This window comes from Passer montanus, unplaced genomic scaffold (genome assembly GCF_014805655.1).
Source record: "Passer montanus isolate IOZ18808 unplaced genomic scaffold, ASM1480565v1 scaffold3, whole genome shotgun sequence".
NCBI classification, from domain to species: Eukaryota; Metazoa; Chordata; class Aves; order Passeriformes; family Passeridae; genus Passer; species Passer montanus.
The window spans coordinates 14,052,101-14,071,833 of NW_024367707.1; the positions used below are offsets into that span (position 1 = coordinate 14,052,101).

General features: G+C 38.6%; 1 protein-coding gene across 4 annotated transcripts in view; it reads left to right on the forward strand.

The window, feature by feature from the left end:
• MYO16 (myosin XVI) overlaps positions 1-19,733 on the forward strand; it is a 362,051-nt gene that overhangs the window by 95,016 nt on the left and 247,302 nt on the right. For all 4 annotated transcript variants that reach the window (XM_039714365.1, XM_039714364.1, XM_039714366.1 and 1 more), the window contains exon 2: positions 3,966-4,229. In XM_039714365.1, coding sequence (XP_039570299.1) covers positions 4,004-4,229 — 226 coding nt within the window. In that variant the 5' untranslated portion in view covers positions 3,966-4,003. The remainder of the gene's footprint in view (positions 1-3,965; positions 4,230-19,733) is intronic.

Below are 19,733 nucleotides of genomic sequence, written 5' to 3' on the forward strand. Positions count from 1 at the left end.
TCACCCTTCCTTTGCTCTTCATTTTGTTCAGGAGGTGGTGCTTGTAATGTCACAAAATATTCTTTCTCTCATCTTCACAGTGAGAACCAGTGACAATTCAAAGCAAACCATTCCTCTTTACTCAGAAATCTCTTGTTTATACAGGCAGGATCAAAACTGTAATTTGTCTTGTGATGTGGATGTCATACTCTCTGTGAGTAAATTGCTACAATTTTATGAAACTGTTGTTTTAAAGCAGCAGTTCTTCTCTTTCTTGTGGTTCATGGTGGTACCAGTCAATGAAGCAGCTCTTTGCTAGCAAGCATCATTGGAACATTTTTTTCTTTCTTTTTTTTTTCCTGTTGGTTACAGTGGTAATGATTTCCTTTGTCCTGAACTAATAGTAATCAGTGTAACATAGTAAAAGTTTCTCTGGTTTTAATATGTCAGTGTTCTATAGAGGTTTCTATATTGTGTGCTTATACAGAAGATGCAGACCTTAAAACTTTATGCATACTGACAATCATGTTTAATGTAGTCACTTTTGTCCAGAACATCCCATTAAATAAATAATAACCCAGTAAACCTTGCCAGCTTTTTCGTGGGAGACACTGCCAAGGTGTTCTCCAGTGCAGTCTGTCATGACCATCACAGTGGCCTTATTGAGTCCCTGCACATTAGTGTAATTTGTCATGCACTGAGCCAAGAACTGCATGAAATAATCTTCAAATCTGATATCTTATGTCATGAGATACAAACTCTTAAGCAAATAGATTCAGACGACAACCTTTTTCCCTCCCCACAAATCCTTACCATGCTGCCCACTCAAAACCAGCTCTGTTTGGAATCATGTTTTCCATCTATCTTCTGCTGTTTAATGGGGGGGTCATACAGTGTTCTTGTACCAAATTAGTATGGCAGTTTGTGCCAGTCTTCCCATCTATGGGGAAGGAAAGGATGGACAGGCTTGCTGCACATGTTACTTTTTAAGAGGTTCTAATAGCTTTTTTTTTTTTTTTTTTGAATCTAACTGTGGTTGAGTTGTCATTCTCTAAGCAGTAACTGTTTATATCCATCTAATAAATTTGTGGATTTTAGCAGCTCTTTTTTCCCTGGAGGGCTTCTTTACAGCTGAACCTGTTGCTGCTGTTGGCAATGCTCACTTAGGACAGAGTAGTTGTCATACTTCAAATGGGAGAGCTTAATACTGGGAATTGAGTTGATAGAAACTTCGGGCAGTTCAAGAAGTGCATATTTTCATGCCTGAGGCAGACTAACCCTATACCTCAGTACAGGCCGGGAATTGATTGACTTGAGCTGCAACCCTGCTGAAGGATGTGCAGAGGTTACAGTGGACAGTGCTTAGTAGGACCACAGAGCAGAGCTCTGCCTGGTTCTAAAACTGGGACTCAGTGGTGCGTGCCTTAGAGATGAGTACCTGAAAGATTGATTCAGGCAGTTTGCCTTGTTTGCATTTATACTATGTTTCTTAATCTAGGCTTAATCTAATGAGGTTGCTGACCTGCAGCTGTTACACCCACAGTCAGATACTGATCTCATCTGGGATGTATCAGGTTCCAGATGTGCTCAGAAAAGAAATTTTATCTTTAATTCATTCATTCTCAGCTGAGACAGGTGACCAGATGGATCAAGAGTCCTTTTCTCAATTGGCCTGAACTGCTTTGACTCTGGCCACACACTGGGAACTGCTATGTGAGGCCAGTTGTGGTAGTCAAGCCCTGTTCCTCATAGGGCAAATAGACAAAGACTCATACAAGCTGAAAGTCATTCCAGTGGAGAGGCAGAGGACGCTAAGCCAGGAGCATCCTTCCCGAAACTGGAATCTGCCTGTGAGAGAGCATCTTTGCTGTGCTGTGTTTGACCAAGACACTGAGCTGATTTGTTTGATTTCTTGCCTTGGAAGAGGAGAGCAGTGTGATGGCAAAGATGTCCTACAGCTTGCATCAGTCTCATTTGTGATATGGCAGCAAACACTACAAGTTCCTCCTAAGAACAGAGACCGCCCATGAGCTAAGTGGAGGAAAAGCAAAGATACCATTAAAGTCTTTGGGTAGCAGACAGTGCAGATTTACAGCTATGACTAAGACAGTAGCCACAGTTCTCAGCCTTAGGTGAGTTTTCAAAATGTAAACAGCAAGTTTAGGTGCAGTCTGTTGGAGCTCAAGTGTAGGTCTGCTCCTCCTTCCCCTCATAAAGGAGAAGGAATGAGCAGAGCAGGGGTGGGCTCCCAGCTGCAGGCAAAAATGGTTTAACACAATGAGCTGGTTTTCCCTCTGTGGCTATGAGCCTTGCTGGCAGTCATTATAGCCACATTTAGAAGTGTTAGCATATAAATTTAGGGTGTTACAAGCCAAAAGGCCTGTGTAGGCTAAAGGCTTGGCTGCTGAAATATTTTATACATAGCAGAACAATTCTAATAGCGAAGATTTGAAGTTTGCTTATTCTGCAGTCCTATCATGAGAAAAAGAAGATACAGTTGAAAACTACCTCAGACTGAGGAGGAGGATGATCTGAGTATGGCTCAGCTCTGGGATTGAGTGCTCTGAATACTGGGATTGAAACCAGGAATAAAGTTATATCTTCTGCAGTGTTACAGAGTTACCCATTCATTTCACTGTGTCTTCCAACAAGGAAATAAAAGAAATGAAACATATAATTTTTGCTATGAAATGAAACATATAATTTAAGGTCAAGTGGAAAATTTTGTTTTATACAGCAGGAGTTATTGCCGTTGACATGCAAGAAGAAAGGGTTTGTGTTTTGCCTTAATGCAAGCCAATATGTGTTTCCAGTTTTTAGTTTGACAACTCATTTTCTTCTAACTAGAAGGGCATGCTAAGAAAAGAACAGAAATTATAGGAGAGAGTAGCCTATGTTAAAAATAATTGACTGAACTTGACTGGTAGAGTTGTATTCTATGTCTGCTTCTGTCATAGAATTTCCCAACAAGACACTCTGGGCACTTTTTGGATAAATGTGTCCTCCTCAGTTTGAAGAAGTCTGGGTTGAGACCATGGGTTGTAATTTATAGTGAATACATGTAATATTATATAATAATACTCACATTCAAGGAGTTGGGCAATAAAATTATCTGACAATCCATTTGCCTCCTTTTGTAACATAAAATAAAAGTAAGTCGCAGCACTCAAGTCTCCTAGTCTTTGGTCTTCGCTGTCAGTGGAAAAGGGAACATATTTGAAAAAAACAGTGTTATTGCAATATCAGCAAAAATACTATATTTAATGGTAAAACCAAAAAAATTAATCTAACTTAAAGGAAGTGCTGTGAGTGGTTCAAAGATACATTTGTGATTGTTTCCACATTAAGATTTTAGTATCTGATTGTTTCATTAGAACAATCAATTTTGATTTCTATACAATCAAAACATTTATAAAATTAGAAAAAAAAATTATACACATGTTTAGAAATCTGAAATGACTAATGTTTTTAAAGAGGTAGTTAGTTACCTGAGTGCCCGCTGCATGCTAATGAACTCATTAAAATTATTATATGATGCTTTTTCTTCTCACTGAATACAGGAATTTGCCAACCTACACAAGATGAAAATGCATAAAAATGAGGCATGGGCATCAAACTAGCATTAGTCTTCATAGTAGTTTCTTGTTTGTAAGCAAGTGCTAGCCACTTGAATTTTATTGAAATATTTCAATATTTTTCCCATCTCGCATTTGAACTTTCAACCTTCTTTCTATTCACATTTGTTCATATGAACTGAGCCAGCTTTTAAAAAATGCATCAGTAATTTAATGGAATGAGTTGTGTTATTTTCAAAATGTAAATGATAATGACATAGACTACATAGACTCTATGTAGTCAGCCTTGGTCGAGTAGGAGGAGCTTACATGATGCACTTGCACATGGTTAGAACAACAACATAATTGGTGGAGGTTTCATGGCACATTTGAAAGCAAGATCTAAATGTGCTTTTGTTTAATTCCTTGCAGGCTGTTTCCAGCTATGTAATGTTTTTCGGACCCATGAGATGGAAATTGAGCAGTGCTTGCTGGAGTCCCTCCCCCTGGGCCAGCGGCAGCGGCTGGTCAAGCGCATGCGCTGTGACCAAATAAAGGCGTACTACGAGCGAGAAAAAGCTCTCCAGAAACGGGAGGGCTACGGGAAGAAGCTGAAACATGGAAAGAACCAACGAGTTTGTTTTCATCTTGCTGATATGATACAGGATGCCATCATACGCCATGATGATAAAGAAGGTACATATTCATGTTGTATGATATTTTCCTTTGTACAGTAAAAGTTTCAGAAGAAAAGCTTTCTTGTTCTGCTCATCTATCTCTAAGTAAAATACAAAATACTAATCATAAAGTGATTGTGTCAATGAAATATGCAGGCATGTATTGCATAGAACATGTTGCAACTTCTCATTGAAATGAATAAGGTGTGGTGAGTAAACCTTCAGAAACATAATGAATTTATTTTGAGATTAATATAAGCTAATATATTTCAAAACAAGTAAGGACTATGAATCTATGATTATGCCTGTCCTCTTACATACCTACATGTGCCATAGAATTTGACACAAGTTACTTTGAAAATTAGGTTCTCATTTTTAGTCAAAATTTGGAGTAAGGGATGCTGCTGCTGTTAGTGACATTGGCGTTTCTAGGGCAAGGAAACTGTTGACCCATAGTCACACCAGACAGAAGGTCATCTTTCTGCTTGTGAAATTATGTTCATTTCCTTTTGAAATATGTAACCACACTTTAGTGTTCTTTTTTTATTTTCCTGGCATTGTGTGAATCCTTGGTGCAGCTGATAGTAACCTGAGGAATTTGTAATTTACTCCTCAGAAGTGAACCAAACCTTGCAGTAAGAGTCTCCCAACTTTTAGAAGTCCCCAGAAATCCCCATACTGTTGTGTGGTTGGGAGGAATATAAGAAAAGAACTGATGCAGTGTTATTGGCAACTCCTTTGCAAAGAGTTTAAGCAGTTTTCTGTAATCACATTAGTGTAAGAAGAGGACACTAAGACAGACACACATCATGCAAAGAACTTTGCAAGATTCTCCTAAATTTTATCAGTTTGATTGTGTATGCCTTTTTTACTCACTCCTGAATTTTCATTTTATTGTGCATTTGGTCTACTATTGCTTGTCACTCTGGTATAGTACTACATATTTAGATCTTTAGAAGGAATGAATCAAAAAGCTCTTCTTTTAAAGTGAGTGCACAGGGCATAATTTATAACTAAATAATAAATAAAATTCACAATTTTTCGCTCTCCTGCTTCTTCCTAGCAGGAATTATAAACAACGATCTTCCTCCATGTTCCCATAGCTCCAGCTTTCTTTAAAAACCAAGCAAAACACTAGATATGTGTGGATAGTTATAATGTAGGACAATAGAGATAGTGGTGAAGGTAATATCACCCCTAAGGAGTTACAGCTGTGCTAATTACCAAGAATGAAGAACAAGCCTGCCCTTAATAGGCCACAGCTGGATCCAATTAGGAGGGGTGTTATAAAAGAGCAGGTTGGCTGGGTGAGATGTAAGATGGGGTTTGTTGGCTGTGTGGAGGAGGAGCCAGTGCTGTGAGGAGCTGCTCATGAGGAATCATCAAGAAGGTATGAAGTTTTTGCAACAAGATGGCAACAGATATGGCTTTTAACATTCTGTAAAATTCAGATACCTGAGGCTAGTGTTGACGTTTACACTGAAGAAATGTAGATTGCTTGTTGCAGTGGTGGAAGTGCATCAGAAGTATTTTGTTACCTATACTTGGGCTTGAGCTGCACCTGAATCTGAATATAAAGTTCAGCAGGTGCTAAAACTGAATAATGTAAGCAGAAGGGGAAGGTATCTCCGGCAGAGGGAAGTGGAGAAAAACCAGGAATGTTGTCCTGCACTACTTGAAACAGATAAAACAGGTCCCCAGAAGCAAGGAGATCAAATAGCCCACAGATAACATAGTGCTGAATTTGTTGCCTGTGGTTCTTGCCCAGGACTATGAAAATGTGTGATTGTTGTCTTTAGGTAGCTTGGGGACCTGCAAGTGCCTGTTTATTGTGTTTTTAGCCAAATGTTTCTGGAACCTGTTTGCTTTGGAGTGAAAAATGCTGTATTAATAATTGTTATCATAAAAAAAAACCAAAAAAACCCCAACCCCAGAACAAGAACAACAGCAAAGTTTAAACTCACAGACACGAAAGCTGGTTTCCTACTATTGTTGCTGAATGGAATATACAACTATGACTCTAGTGAATATATGTACATTAGAATTTCTGTTCAATTAGACATATTTTTTTGTAATATATATCTCATTTGCTGTGTTTGGTTGTTTTTTATGGAGCTTGTAATGTAGATTCCTTTCAGGCAAAACAGTACTGGAAGATGTGGTCTTGGAAGTACAGCTAGTGCCCAAAACAGTAATGAGCTTTCAGTTTATAAGGCTCAGCTAGACAGAACCTGCAGTAATCCCATGGAAGTAATGGGATATAGCTGGGGAAGTTGGGCTTTTGGTACAACCTGTTTATCTTCTCTATTTAATAATATTTTACAATGTGCTCAAAAATCAACAGCTTTGGATAGGTGTAAAAGACAGCTAAGAAAGGTGTTTTGCAGTTCTATGAATGAAATGCAAAAAATAAAAAGTGTAGTATAGAATGTGGAAAGAGGGCATAACAAGGGGATAGAAGTAGTTGTCCAAGTGAAGTCCAGGGGTTCAGTTTTTCTGAAGTATCATGAATTATATAGATTGGACAACACATTTTGAAGTGGTGAGTTGTAGTTCTGGTTTGGTACATGAGATAAATTGGATACCATTAATACACATAGATGAATTTGTAATGTGGCTGGTGCAGAGACATTTCACAATTGAGTCTAGTCAGAATTTCACTCTTAAATTCATTGTCTTTGTTATTAAGTTGTAGTTCTGGTTTGGTACATGAGATAAATTGGATACCATTAATACATATAGAAAGATGAATTTGTAATGTGGCTGGTGCAGAGACATTTCACAATTGAGTCTGGTCAGAATTTCACTCTTACAAATTCATTGTCTTTGTTATTCATGAAAAACCTTCTCCAAAATTACTATAGCAGCCGCTTCTGAGCACAAAAAGCGTTCCTGTTACTGCATGCTGACAGGAGTGACCATTAGTTTGCTCTAAAATTAATTTTAGAACTGGCTTTGAGAAATTTTTACTAGTGACCTGTTTTGTATCAAATTTATGAATTAAATATATGCTCATTTGATTTCTCAATAAGTTAAAAATTAGTGAAATTATGTATCTTTGGTCTTTTTTATTATTTTTAAAATTATTATTAGTAACTGTTCTTTAGTATTTCATTTGGCCCAGGGAGATTGAAGGGGAAACCTCCTTCTCTGTCTCCTTGCAGCTTCCTGTAGTTTCTCTGTTTTAAAGCAATATGTTTTTACTGCTGTTGATGGGCCACATCCACCCACGTTACTAGCAGTGAGCATTTTGGGAGATCTTGCAACTATTATTCTCAGTGTTGACATGTATAGAAGCAGAAGCTGATGAATACGTGAGTGCACTGGTTTTTGACACTGATTTTGTACATCTTTACTGCTGGCACGGGAATACCTCTTGTTAATTTTCCTTTAAATACTATCTATATATTTTTCTCCTGTGTAATATTAAATCCCTAATAAAAATGCACAGCAGAAAATTTGTCTTGCTGGCATCAGTCATATAAATGTACTGCAAAATGGGAGAGGTAGCCGAGGAGGCTTGTGCAACCCATTCCTTCCCACTGTGAACTAGGTATGCTTGCACCTACGTGTGGCATTGCCGTGTGGACCCAGGTCTTTTCTAGTGCACACACAAATCATACATCGGTATTTGCTGAGCCTGCACATCAGCTGAGACTCATCTACAAGCGATTAAGAAATTAACCCAGCACTCAGGAAATAAACTGAGCCAGTCTGAGTTTCTGCTTCAAATACAAGGTAGTCACACAGATCCTTAGCATTTGGGCCTCTTGAGAATAAGGGGTATGCATCCTTCCCGAGGCAAAGGTGCAGTTATTGACACTGACAGCTCTTAGAAACAGTGGCTGTTTTGAAAGATGTGCTTTTTGGAACGTGAGCTGATAGACAATCTTGCTACAATGAAAACAGTAGCTGAAAGTGGATGTGACAGCCCTGTACCTGAAATCTAACATAGGGGAAACTAAAGGACTGGCTTTAGTTTCTATAATCTTTTGGTATATTTTGTAACCCACCTTCTCAGTCATCCTGCAGAATTATTCATTATGTAGGATTGTCAGAAAAATCTTTGTACATAGTAAGTATCTTTTGTTGTAAAATCTCTCAGTTGTGATGCAGTCATGATGTGTACTATAAAGTCTGCAGGGCTGGCAGGTGGTGCTAGGTCAGGGTACAAAGTGCAGAGAGCCATCAAATTCAGTGTGGAGACAAAAGAGGTACTTCTGTGAAAATCAGCATTACAAAAGGGAAATGCAGATTCCCTAAACCTATTTAAAGCCCATTTCATCCTTCTGATGAGCAATATGCTCATCTGTGACAGCATTGTGATTCTAAATAGCAGCAACACCAGAGTGAGTGTGTGTTAGCATAATGCTGAGTCTCTAGTAATCATTCTTTGTCGTTTTGTAGTGACTCTCTGTTTTAGTCGGTCCTCCTCAATTCTCCCAGAGCTTTTTCCTAACCCTGCAGAGTGGCAGGTATGACTTTGCCTTCAGAGACAGAATGCTGGGATATGGTGGCTGGGGATAGTCTTACTCTCCCTTTTCTCACCAGGGTATGTCAGGAAAAGGTGATTTAAAAAGAAGAGAATACCAATATCCTACTTTTCCTGTAGTATGCACTGCCAAGGCAGGCCTCCCGGGACTGGGTCCTAGCCCCAGCTGATTGACTGCAGAGCAGTTTCACAGTGTAGGAAAGAAAACAGGAATCCTATCTCGCTTCCCTTCCTCTGATGCCAGTATCTCTCTGCCTATTTGAAAGATGTAATATTATTGTGGTATTGGTAGTATCAGGATATTTGAAAGGCTTGGAATAATCAGTATATTGGAAGGGTTTAGTACCATTAGTTATTTTAATGAGTGCTGTATAATGTACCATGTTATGATAAATTTCAGTTATGTTAATTAAAAGGGTGTGTAAGTGAGCATAAAAGGGGGTACAGGTGGGGCTGGTGCTGAACTGTAATTTGCATCTGAACAACTTTGGGCTATAAAGAGGGCTCAGGGGAGGGAACCAAAATCTATTCAGAAGAAGACTATATCTTTAATTTAAGGTGGCAGATGAGTTGACCTTTAGTTTTCACTAAGAGAATGTGTCAGAGGTGTTATACTACTCCTTTCTATTCATGGAAAAAAGATAGAAATAATCTGAATCAGAAAACTGAGGCTGAAACTGAGCAGAAATAAACCAATTTTTTATTATTTCCTTGCATTGTTTTCAAATCTTCTAACCAACTTCTTATTTTTGCATTCTATTACATTAGGTTTGGTTATGCTTTACTGTCCTTTTTCCAGTAGCAACAGCTTGGCTGGTTACTTACATACAAGATGTTCTGCAGAACAGTGGATTGCACTGACTGTGTCTGACAAACATCTCGGGGCAAACTTACTGATCCTCAACAATCAGTTTTAACATTGCCAGAAGTATTTTTGAAAATCTGGAAGAAGCAGGATGGGCAGTCGTGACAGGGTGGTGAGAGCAAGGCTCCATCAGGTGATACCTGTTGTCAGGCAACAGTGTGTAACATAGACTCTTCCTGGCAAACACCTTTATAATTAAGAATAATGGAAACATATTCAGGTAGCCTGTCTGCTGTTGGGATTCTGACTTTCAGAAAACCTTTTTTAGATGTTTGATGATACCTTCACTTGTCAAACGGATTGCAGGCAGCCTTTATGATTTTTACTATTGCATGTTCAGGGATGAATGGTGAGAAAGCAAGGCTCTGAGCATGGCAATGCCTGGTTTTTAAAATTCACTAAACCCTTGGATGAGGATTGTGTTTTTGTGTGCCAAAATTTCAGAGGAATTCTTGCTACTAGAAGAGACTGAAAGATAAAAATATGTTTACTAAAGACAGAATTTTAGTGATAGTTTTACAGAAATACAAAGTAATAAAACACATTATTGTGCTTAATGTTTAGGAAAGAGGTGGAAAAGAGGTGTAACATTAAATCCCTCAAGTCCTTATCATGAAGGTGGGGTTTCCTTAAATTAGGCAAAAATAACTCCATCTTGAGTTTAAAATAAAGGTGACTCTGGAAAAGAGAAGGATCTCTGTGTGAAAGTGCAGATTAATCTTCTGTGCCATCAGAAATTATCATAATCCACTTTTATTTGCTTCCACCTTTAAAAATCTTCCTGCCTTGTTTCTTATGATTAATATTTAATATCACCTTCTTTCATTCCATTCTGCTCCCAAAGGTACTTTAATTAGCATTTCTTTTGTATACTGGATGTTGCAGCTACAGCCTTCTGGAGGGGCAGGGCTAAAATCATACTGAATGATAATAAATAATAATGAGAAAGTAAATGGGTGAGATTGGTATAATACACATATAAGAAGTGTGTGTATATATACATATATAACTAAGGCATAAAGGCCAGAAATATAAACACAGTTGGCAAATCAGAATTTTGTTGCGTAATCTGAATAATTTTCCCCAGTTTTCCATGCACTCCTGATTTTATGCACTCTTTTGGGAAACCTCACTTTTACCAGTTATTCCAGCTGTGAGAAGGATAAGATGGCAAATAGTTGTAGTGGGTTTAGCGTGCACAGGTAACCTTCATGACAAAAGAAAGCTCCCAGATTAAAAAAAAAAAAAAGAAATTAAACATTGGGTCAAAATCTGAATTAATAGGAAATGAGACATGAGACAAATAACACAAATTAATAAGGTCTTGCATAGTGACATAGTGAAGAAAGAAGCTGCCCAAAAAATCAATTTAATCTAATTTCAGTTTGAGGAATTTAAAACTCTGAATAGTCAAGAACATCCAGAACAGAACTAAAATGTATTACGTACTCTGTATCACCTTATTTAAGCATGCTCAGTCCTTTTCAAAATTTAAATCAAGGATTTCTCAGTGATTTTATAGTGCTTTTTTTCAGATTGTTCTAGCATTATTTAATATACTTTAATTCCAGATTACTATTTACTCTCACTCTAAACTTAATTAAAGCCTATTTTTTAGCTTTCCAGGGAAGCAGATGGATTTCATTATGCATGTAATAATAGGGAGACTACCCCACACAGAGCTGTTTTGGATTTTACAGTGTTTCCCTTGAATCCGAGGAGGAAAATGTACATTAGACAGTAATCTAAAACTATTTACAAATGTTGATTTGCTGGGATCTATTGTGGAAGAAATCACAACACACATGTCTGGTAATTTATACAATTTAATATTTATTGTCCAATCCCTAAGAGACATGAGCACTAGACACTGAATAGTGGAGTCAAGAGCCTAGTCAGCACATATGAAATTAATGAAGTACAGAGAAATTTTGTGAATTGGGGCTTTTGGAAAGAAGGAAAAGTAGATACTGTAAATGAATGCTTTCACAAAACAAATTCATGCATTCTGGAGTGGGAATCATGTCTGTTACTCTGGATGACACTAACACAGCTGACTGTCCAACATGCTGCTGCTGATTGATCTGTCCTCTGTACAGGAAAATGGAGCATCAATCACCCATCTCAATCCATCCATTGATGAAGAAGCTTTTCCAAAGGCCCAGAAGGTAGACACATTTCAAACCAGGGCAAGGCTTCAACCTTATAGATTCAGCATGGTTCTAACTTTCTTTGGCTCCATGTGTGGTGAATTCAGCAAAACAGGGTATCTTTTTGTTATGATGCAAGGAAACATAATGCCTTTAGTTATTGGGTAACAGATGTTTGGTAATTAAAGCAGGCCATTTCAAAAGTAATCATAAAATCACAGGGAGATGAAATTTGAATACATCTGAATTCCTACAGGATTCCATATGTGCTTTTTGTCCACATGTTTACATTTTTAGTAATTTAGTGAATTTGAAAACAAATATTAAATGATTTGCTGTTGATAAAAATATATATGATTGCTAATATACAACCCTTATTTAATTGGAAAAAGTAAGACTCACCAAAAAAGGTATGGCACATCAAAAAGTGAACAATACACTTGAGGGTGTAGGTTTAATCTATCATTTTGTTCTCCATGTGGACTGTCTAACCACAGGAGTGCTTCTGCTCCATGACTACTTTTCTCTTAGCCATTAAGTTTTCCTGGTTTGTTTCAGCTGCAGATTTTGTCTCTGCACATGCCCAGAATTACTTTTGTTTGAGCAGCTATCCTCTGCCTGTGCCAAGTGGGGAAATAAAAACATATGTCTATTTTGGGTCTCCCTCAGTAGGGAGATTTACTCCAAGTGCAATTTACCTGGCTTTTGATCAAATGGAGTTACGATGTCATCCTTCTGTCCATAAAAACTGAGCTTGGAGCTGTGAGCCGCCCATTTTTGCTTGCCCACAGGTTTTACCTGTGGGTTGCTTTGAGAGCCATTTTTGTCTGTGTGTTTCTCTGTCCCACTGGCTCTTCTGTGCCCTTCTGTCCACACACCTCAAGTATCCCGAGCAGCGTCCAGCCTGGCATGGCTTTCTCCTGGGAAAGGACCTGGGAGGCAAATTGGATCTGGCTGCTCTTGCTTACATGACAGTAACCTGTAGAAAGTTGAATGAATAGTAAACTGTTTTACAAAAATCTCTGTGCTATAATTATGGCTGCTACTAACTGTGGATTTTTGCAGTCCTGTTTCACATGCTTAAGCTCTGAATAAACAAAAACTGAGATATGTATTTGAACTTTGTGGTTCCTTTTTGGTGGTTTAGGGTGTCTATAAGTTGACCCTGAAGGATTTGTTGAAAAGCATGTCTTTTTCTTACTGGTATAGAGAGTTTCTAGAAACTCAGCTTCCAGATTTATCTATGAATCACAGATTTCTAAAATGTAGGCACTGAGTTGCTTGCTTTCTATGCAGGTAAGTCCGTTCTTGAACTTTAACCCTACATATCCAAACAAAACCACATTTGATTAACTAGAAATCATAAATGTTGCTTCAATCACAAGCATAAAACATATTTATGAGAGAACCTTTGTAAAACCACACATTTTTCCCTCTTTTTTTTTTAAATTCTGAACACATTTTCAAAATTCTCACCTTTGTAAAACCACACATTTTTCCCTCTTTTTACTTCTGAACACATTTTCAAAATTCTAAAATATTTATATTGGTGGACTATGATATGAAGATTTTCTGCAGCTGGAAAAGTCATGTATATTACTCATGACTTCTAATCAGACTTATTAGAAGAGAACTTGTGATTTGAGGTAGACAATTTAATAGGGAAAGCAAATGCCACACACACAAGCAGTAAAAAGCAAAGAATTAATTCAGTGCTTCCTGTGTGCAGGCAGGTGTTCAGCCATCTCCAGGACACCAGGTTCTCATCACATGTAACGATGACTTGTGAAGACAAATCCCAGCACTCTAAATGTACACCCTTCCTCCTTCTTCCCCCCTTTTTTATATACTGAGCATGATTTCCTATGGTCTGGGACACCCCTTTGGTCAGTTGGGGTCACCTGTCTCCTCCCAACAACTCCTTCCCCAGTGTGGTTGTATGAGAGGCAGAACAGGCCTTGGCTCTGTGCAAGCTCTGCTCAGCAATAACAAAAATGTTATGTTATTGACCCTGTGTTCAGCACAAATCCAAACATGGCCCCCTACCAGCCACTGTGAAGGAAATTATCTCTACCCCAGCTGAAACCAGCACAGCATGCTCCGGCATTCAAGTATGAAGTATGAAGAAACACAGGACTAATCACTCACAAATTCGCTGTCATGCCAATAAAGGTTCGTTAAGCCATTAGCAACCTACAAATTGGCACCTGGCAGTTCTTCTTGTTAGTTTGAAAGGGGATCCACAGTGGGATGCAAGACTCTAAATTGGCAGCAATCAGAAGCCTGTTCTCTCTGTGAAAGATGGTATCCACTGAGTAGCAGGTACTGCTGACGTTCTCTGGTTATTGTTATAAGTCACTGATTAAAAAAAACCATTGCTGCAATGGTAAAAGATCCCTATTCTTACAAAATAAAAAGAGAACAAGAATAGAATATTTTCTATGCAATTTGCTTTTGATTTAATCTCCAGTGTAATTATTGTGCTTCATATTGATTTCCAATAATATTGCAGTACAAAGGGAAAACTTTTCTATATCCATATTTCAATATCACTTACTTTAAAATGCTTTCATTTCAACCACAACTTACACTGTGATAGAAATTAAGATGGGGAACTACAGAAATCGGTAAAGACCCTTTTCTGTTGTTTGTGTTTTGTTTTTTTATTATTTTTATGAGCAAACCTTTATGGCAATAACACAGTTCTTTACAAAAATGACCTTAAATAAGTCTTAAAGAATGTTTTCCAGTTTCAAATTCAATTTTAGTAACATTTTTCTACCAGGGCATATTCAAATTACTATATTGGAGCAGAAAATAAAATGAAGTTGAATACTTAAGCGTAAGACTGGGAGAAGACCTTATTCTCATATCTTGCAACATGCAGACTTTATTTTATGACTATCAGATTAGTTGCCAGTTTGAGAAGAGCATTCCTTCAAAATTTCTATGAAGTGGAATTTGGAGGTTTTGTGGAATGGGATAACTATATGGAGTATCTTTCTCTAGAACCATCAAAGGCGTAACTAAATTAATATAACCAGAGCCACTCAATGCAGCAAAAATTTTGTTGTAATTGCTAAATCTTTTAGGGCTTTTTTGTTATTCTGCTCTTTTTTAACAAGATCGTGTGCCAAATTTTTCACCTGTGATTGGGCAACCCTGGTTATAATTATAGACTGGAGAGTGAGATGCTGCAGAGCAGTGCCATAGAAATGAACCTGTGGGTCCTGGTCCATGGCAAGTTGTACATGAGCCAGCAGTGCCCTGGCAGCCAGGAGGGCCAGCCCTGTCCTGGGGGCATCAGGCACAGCATGGCCAGCTGGGCAAGGGATTGTTCTGCTCTGCTCTGAGCTGGGATGGGCTCACCTCGAGTGCTGGGGGGAGTTTTGGGTGCCACAATAAAAGAAAGATATTGAACTGTTAGAGGGTGTCTAAAGGAGGCCACAAAGATGGTGAAGAGCCTCGTTATTCTGCTGTTTTTTAACAAGATCGTGTGCCAAATTTTTCACCTGTGATTGGGCAACCCTGGTTATAATTATAGGCTGGAGAGTGAGATGCTGCAGAGCAGTGCCATGGAAAGGAACCTGTGGGTCCTGGTCGATGGCAAGTTGAGCATGAGTCAGCAGTGCCCTGGCAGCCAGGAGGGCCAGCCCTGTCCTGGGGGCATCAGGCACAGCATGGCCAGCTGGGCAAGGGATTGTCCTGCTCTGCTCTGAGCTGGGATGGGCTCACCTCGAGTGCTGGGGGGAGTTTTGGGTGCCACAATAAAAGAAAGATATTGAACTGTTAGAGGGTGTCTAAAGGAGGCCACAAAGATGGTGAAGAGCCTCGAGGGAAAGCCATATGAGGAGCAGCTGAGGGCACTTGGTCAGTTCAGCCTGAAGGAGGCTGAAGACAGACCTTGCTGCAGTTACAGCTTCCTCACGAGGCAATAGAGAAGGGGCAGACACTGATCTCTTGTCTATGATGATCAATGACAGGACCTGAGGGCTGAAGTTTTTCTCAGGGGAAGTTTATGTTGGATATCAGGAACAGATTTTTCACCCTGAGAGTGTTTGGGCACTGGAACAGGCTCCCCAGCGCAGTGGTCACATCACCAGCCTGTCATATTTCAAGAAGTGTTTGAACCATTCTCTCGGGTACATGGTGGGACTCTTGGGGTGTCCCGTGTAGGGCCAGGAGCTGGACTTAATGATCCTTATGGACCCTTTCCAACTCAGCATATTCTATGATTTTTTTATTCTGTCTGAATTGTAGTATTATTCCCAGTAAAATTACAAATATCTGAGAATGAAATAGATTTATTTATATAGTGCCTAGTGTTTTTTCTTCCTTAATACAAATTCAAAATGCAAAATACATATACTGCTTGTTATTTCAGTCATCTTTTTGCTGTTTGAGGCATGAGTTGGAGGATTCTTCTCAGTGCGCTGAGGTATCATCTTAATGACTTGGACTTATGCTGAGGTCTGTAAGGCTTTTTACCTGTTAAAATCTTTTGCACTTCAAATTGACAGTGAACAAACTCTTTAGCTGTGATAGAAATTAGTAGAAAGCCTATATGGTGTAATGTATAGAAAATTGATCCTTCTCTATTATTGTTAATTGCAGCCTTTACAGTAATAGCTTGCAATTGTGGAGGAATTGAAGGTTTCAAGAATACAGTCAATAAATGTAAGGGAATGGCTAATTTAGGTTGTGGTTCTGTGTGAATTGCATCCAAGAATGGAGGTGTAAATGTGAGTAGTTAAGGTGAAATTCACAATATTTATAAATGTCCTCCTTTGAACAAGCATATGCAAAAGGTTCAAGGTAGAATTCAGTCAGCCTGTAACCAGGTACTGCTTTCTTAACTATGTTTCTTTCTGATGACTCTCTATTACAATGCAGTGTAAAGGTGACCTTGAAGCAGCAGAGATTTTACAGGACAATGAGACGGTTAGAGGAGGTAATTTCTCACACCATGCACTTTTTAGTGTTTTGATTACATTTGGGCTCAAAAGACAAATATGACAGCTGTAGCAGTAAATCCTTGTTAGGGTCGGTGCTCCAAATTTTAGCAATCACAGTTTCTGCTGACATAAAATGGTAGTTTTTTCCAGACTTCCACATTTACCCATTGACAGTACAGAAAATATGCCTTGAAGCTGGAAGTATATGTGTGAAATTTGAACTGCTGCTTTGTTTCTTAGTCTATGGAAAGCAAATCATGTAAGAAGGCACCAACTCTTCTTTTAATAATGGCCATCTGAACTTCACTGGCTTCTCAATTCCTGTACAGAGTGAATGTTAGATTTCTTTTGCTTTCAAGCCTCTCCCTAAAAATCCTATGGATCACATATTTAGAATTATACAAGTTGAACAGAAAAGGACAAATGTAAAGTCAAAATATATGTAGTTCTACCAGTGCTTCTGGATTAGTCCTTATCTCTTTTTCATAACTTAGGCACTTCTAATATGGAGTTCTCTCTGGCTTGTCAGTGATTTATCAGATTTATGTACTAGCTACCTGTCAAATGTATTGTTTGAGCAAATGAGAACATACGGCATTGGGTATCACTGAGGAAGCAACTCATCACTACATCCCAAACCTACCACGTGGCTGTATATGAGCCCGGATTCATTGGTATGGCTCAGAATTGAGAGCCCCTCTTCTGTCAGGTGATGTTGGCTTCTCCTTCCCTTTGCTGATATCAAGATTAAATTAATTAAATTCAGCATTAAAAAATCAGTCTGGCTAGAAGGACCTCAGAAGGTCCAATAGTCCAATATCATGCTGCCTTTGTAGAAGAATAAGACAATTCGCATATTGAACTAAGGCAGCTCTTATTATTGGTGTGCAAGAGCAGACTAAGCAAGGCAGAGAAATTCCTGTGGAGAGCAACTGATTATTCTGCTTCAAAGCCAAATTAAACCATTAGCTTTTGTGTCAGACTTTTGCTTTCCACAAACTATAAAAAAGAGGTGATTATACCAAGTACTGTGTGAGTGTAATTTTCTCCTCTCCATGCTGGCCTATAACTCCAGTTCACGTTGCAGCAATCCATACCTGTAAAAAATGAAGTAAAACATGAATAAAGCAAAATTTGCTTTGTGCTGGTTGTTCCAGCTTTGGAACAATAATTTTGCTATTTTAGTGGCTGACTGGTATCAGAGAAGAGGAGGCAGAGGGTCTGTCTTGCATCACAGCCTATGTTCCCTAGATTCTCAAATGCTTCCCTGGTAACCCCATGTAGGTTCACCTTACATAAGATTGGTATGTAGGTTTAGCTGTCTGTAAGCTTGGCGATATTGAATGTAGAATGGTTTGTGCTTCAAGTTTGTCTCTTTGTTGCATATTTCTTTCAGATGAACTGTTATAAATCTGTCATTTCTATCCCCTGTGTCCCAGTGTGGTTTTTGCATTTCATACTGAACTTTGAAATCAAGTGAAGTCTACGTCACTGCAATCTTCAGCTGCCCAAGACTGACAGCCTTAACTCAAAGCAGATACGTGGAGATGTTTTCCTTTGCTTATTCTGAGGTGGTTAAAGTGTCAGCCACAGTTTCCAAGTTTCATAGTTCTTTCCTTCTGTGCTGGCTTTATGCACATGATCTGTTGGTTTTGGGGTGATAATGTATTCATTGCTTATTTTTCAACTGGGTTTTGTTGTTGGCATATTGGTAGTGGTGGTTGTTGTTGTTATGAAGGTGTTAGCCAGAATGCACTGGAGCTGGAAACCTTCAGAAACAGCTGTAGGATGTGAGTGAGTGGAAGCAGGATGACTTCCAGGAAGATGAGCTTGTGCAGTCAGAGCAGCCCTAACTGGAAGAGATTATGTCTCTTGTCTGGACTTTTCTGTGGGCAATTTGCTCTCCTTGCTGAATCTCCAGGCCACCCATCAGTTATCAGGGAGACTGATAAAGATTCCAGGATGTATTAAAAAAAATTTAGTTAAAACATGACCCTTACTCCCTTAGAACTCTTAACAGTTGTCTTTTGGTTGCACCTGTGTTGTAGTCACTACTGACAGAAGACTTCCACACTGCACAAAGAATACACAGCAGGCAAGTGTGAAAGTTTTTATTTGGGCCCCTTGTCAGAAATGAACAAGGACTAAAAGCATTGTTATGTTATATTTTGAAATGTTACAAGTTTGCCCTTTGCCTAGTGTGAAAGAATTCCTTGCAGACTGGGAGTTTGGGAGACAAAATGTAAGAGAAGTTCTAGCTATAACTGTCAGACCCTTCATATCATAGAAAGAGGTGAAAAATTAGAACAGACTGAAGAAGACTTGGAAATCAGCAGGTATATCAGCTTAAAATACCTTTAGGGAAAATATTATTCATTTCAAGAATGCAGCAATTCAGCCAAATCAAATTCTGAAAACAAGAAATGAGAAATGAAATAATCTTTGAGCTAGGTGCACAGGCATAGTTTTTTTTTTTTGAAGACTTGTGGCACAAGTTTTTCATGTAACCAATATATGAAAATGTTCATATCTCTTATGTAGTGCACAGGGTAAGAGAAGGACTTGGTAGCCATCATTTTGCAACCAATTCAGTAAGTGCTGAATAGAATTGTAAGGTAATACTTGATGAGTTTACCCAAACTGAAGCATTTATGCCGCATGCATAATTTTTATGTTCATGTTTATATGGGAGACTCATGGCAGGACCCCATATGCTTCTTTCCTGCAGTGATCATGCCTGAAGAGTACAGATAATCTCTCCAGACCTCTCGTACCAGTTTCTCAATAACAGTTCTTAGCAGAGTAGGAGAGGCTACACACTGCCTCTCCAGAAGCTCGATTTTCTGGATGTGGTGATTCCATCTCTGAGTTGGCAAAGAATGCAAATCCTATTCCATCACCTCCAACAGGAGATGTCATTCTGTCCACATCTGCAAGGAGCCATAAGTCTTTGCAGACCTCATGAAATGTGTTAGGAAAAGACAAAGAAATTTGAGAGGTGAGGATGTGCCTTGTGAAGTAGAAAAAAACCATTAAGAAGTTTAATATGTTATTCTTGGTT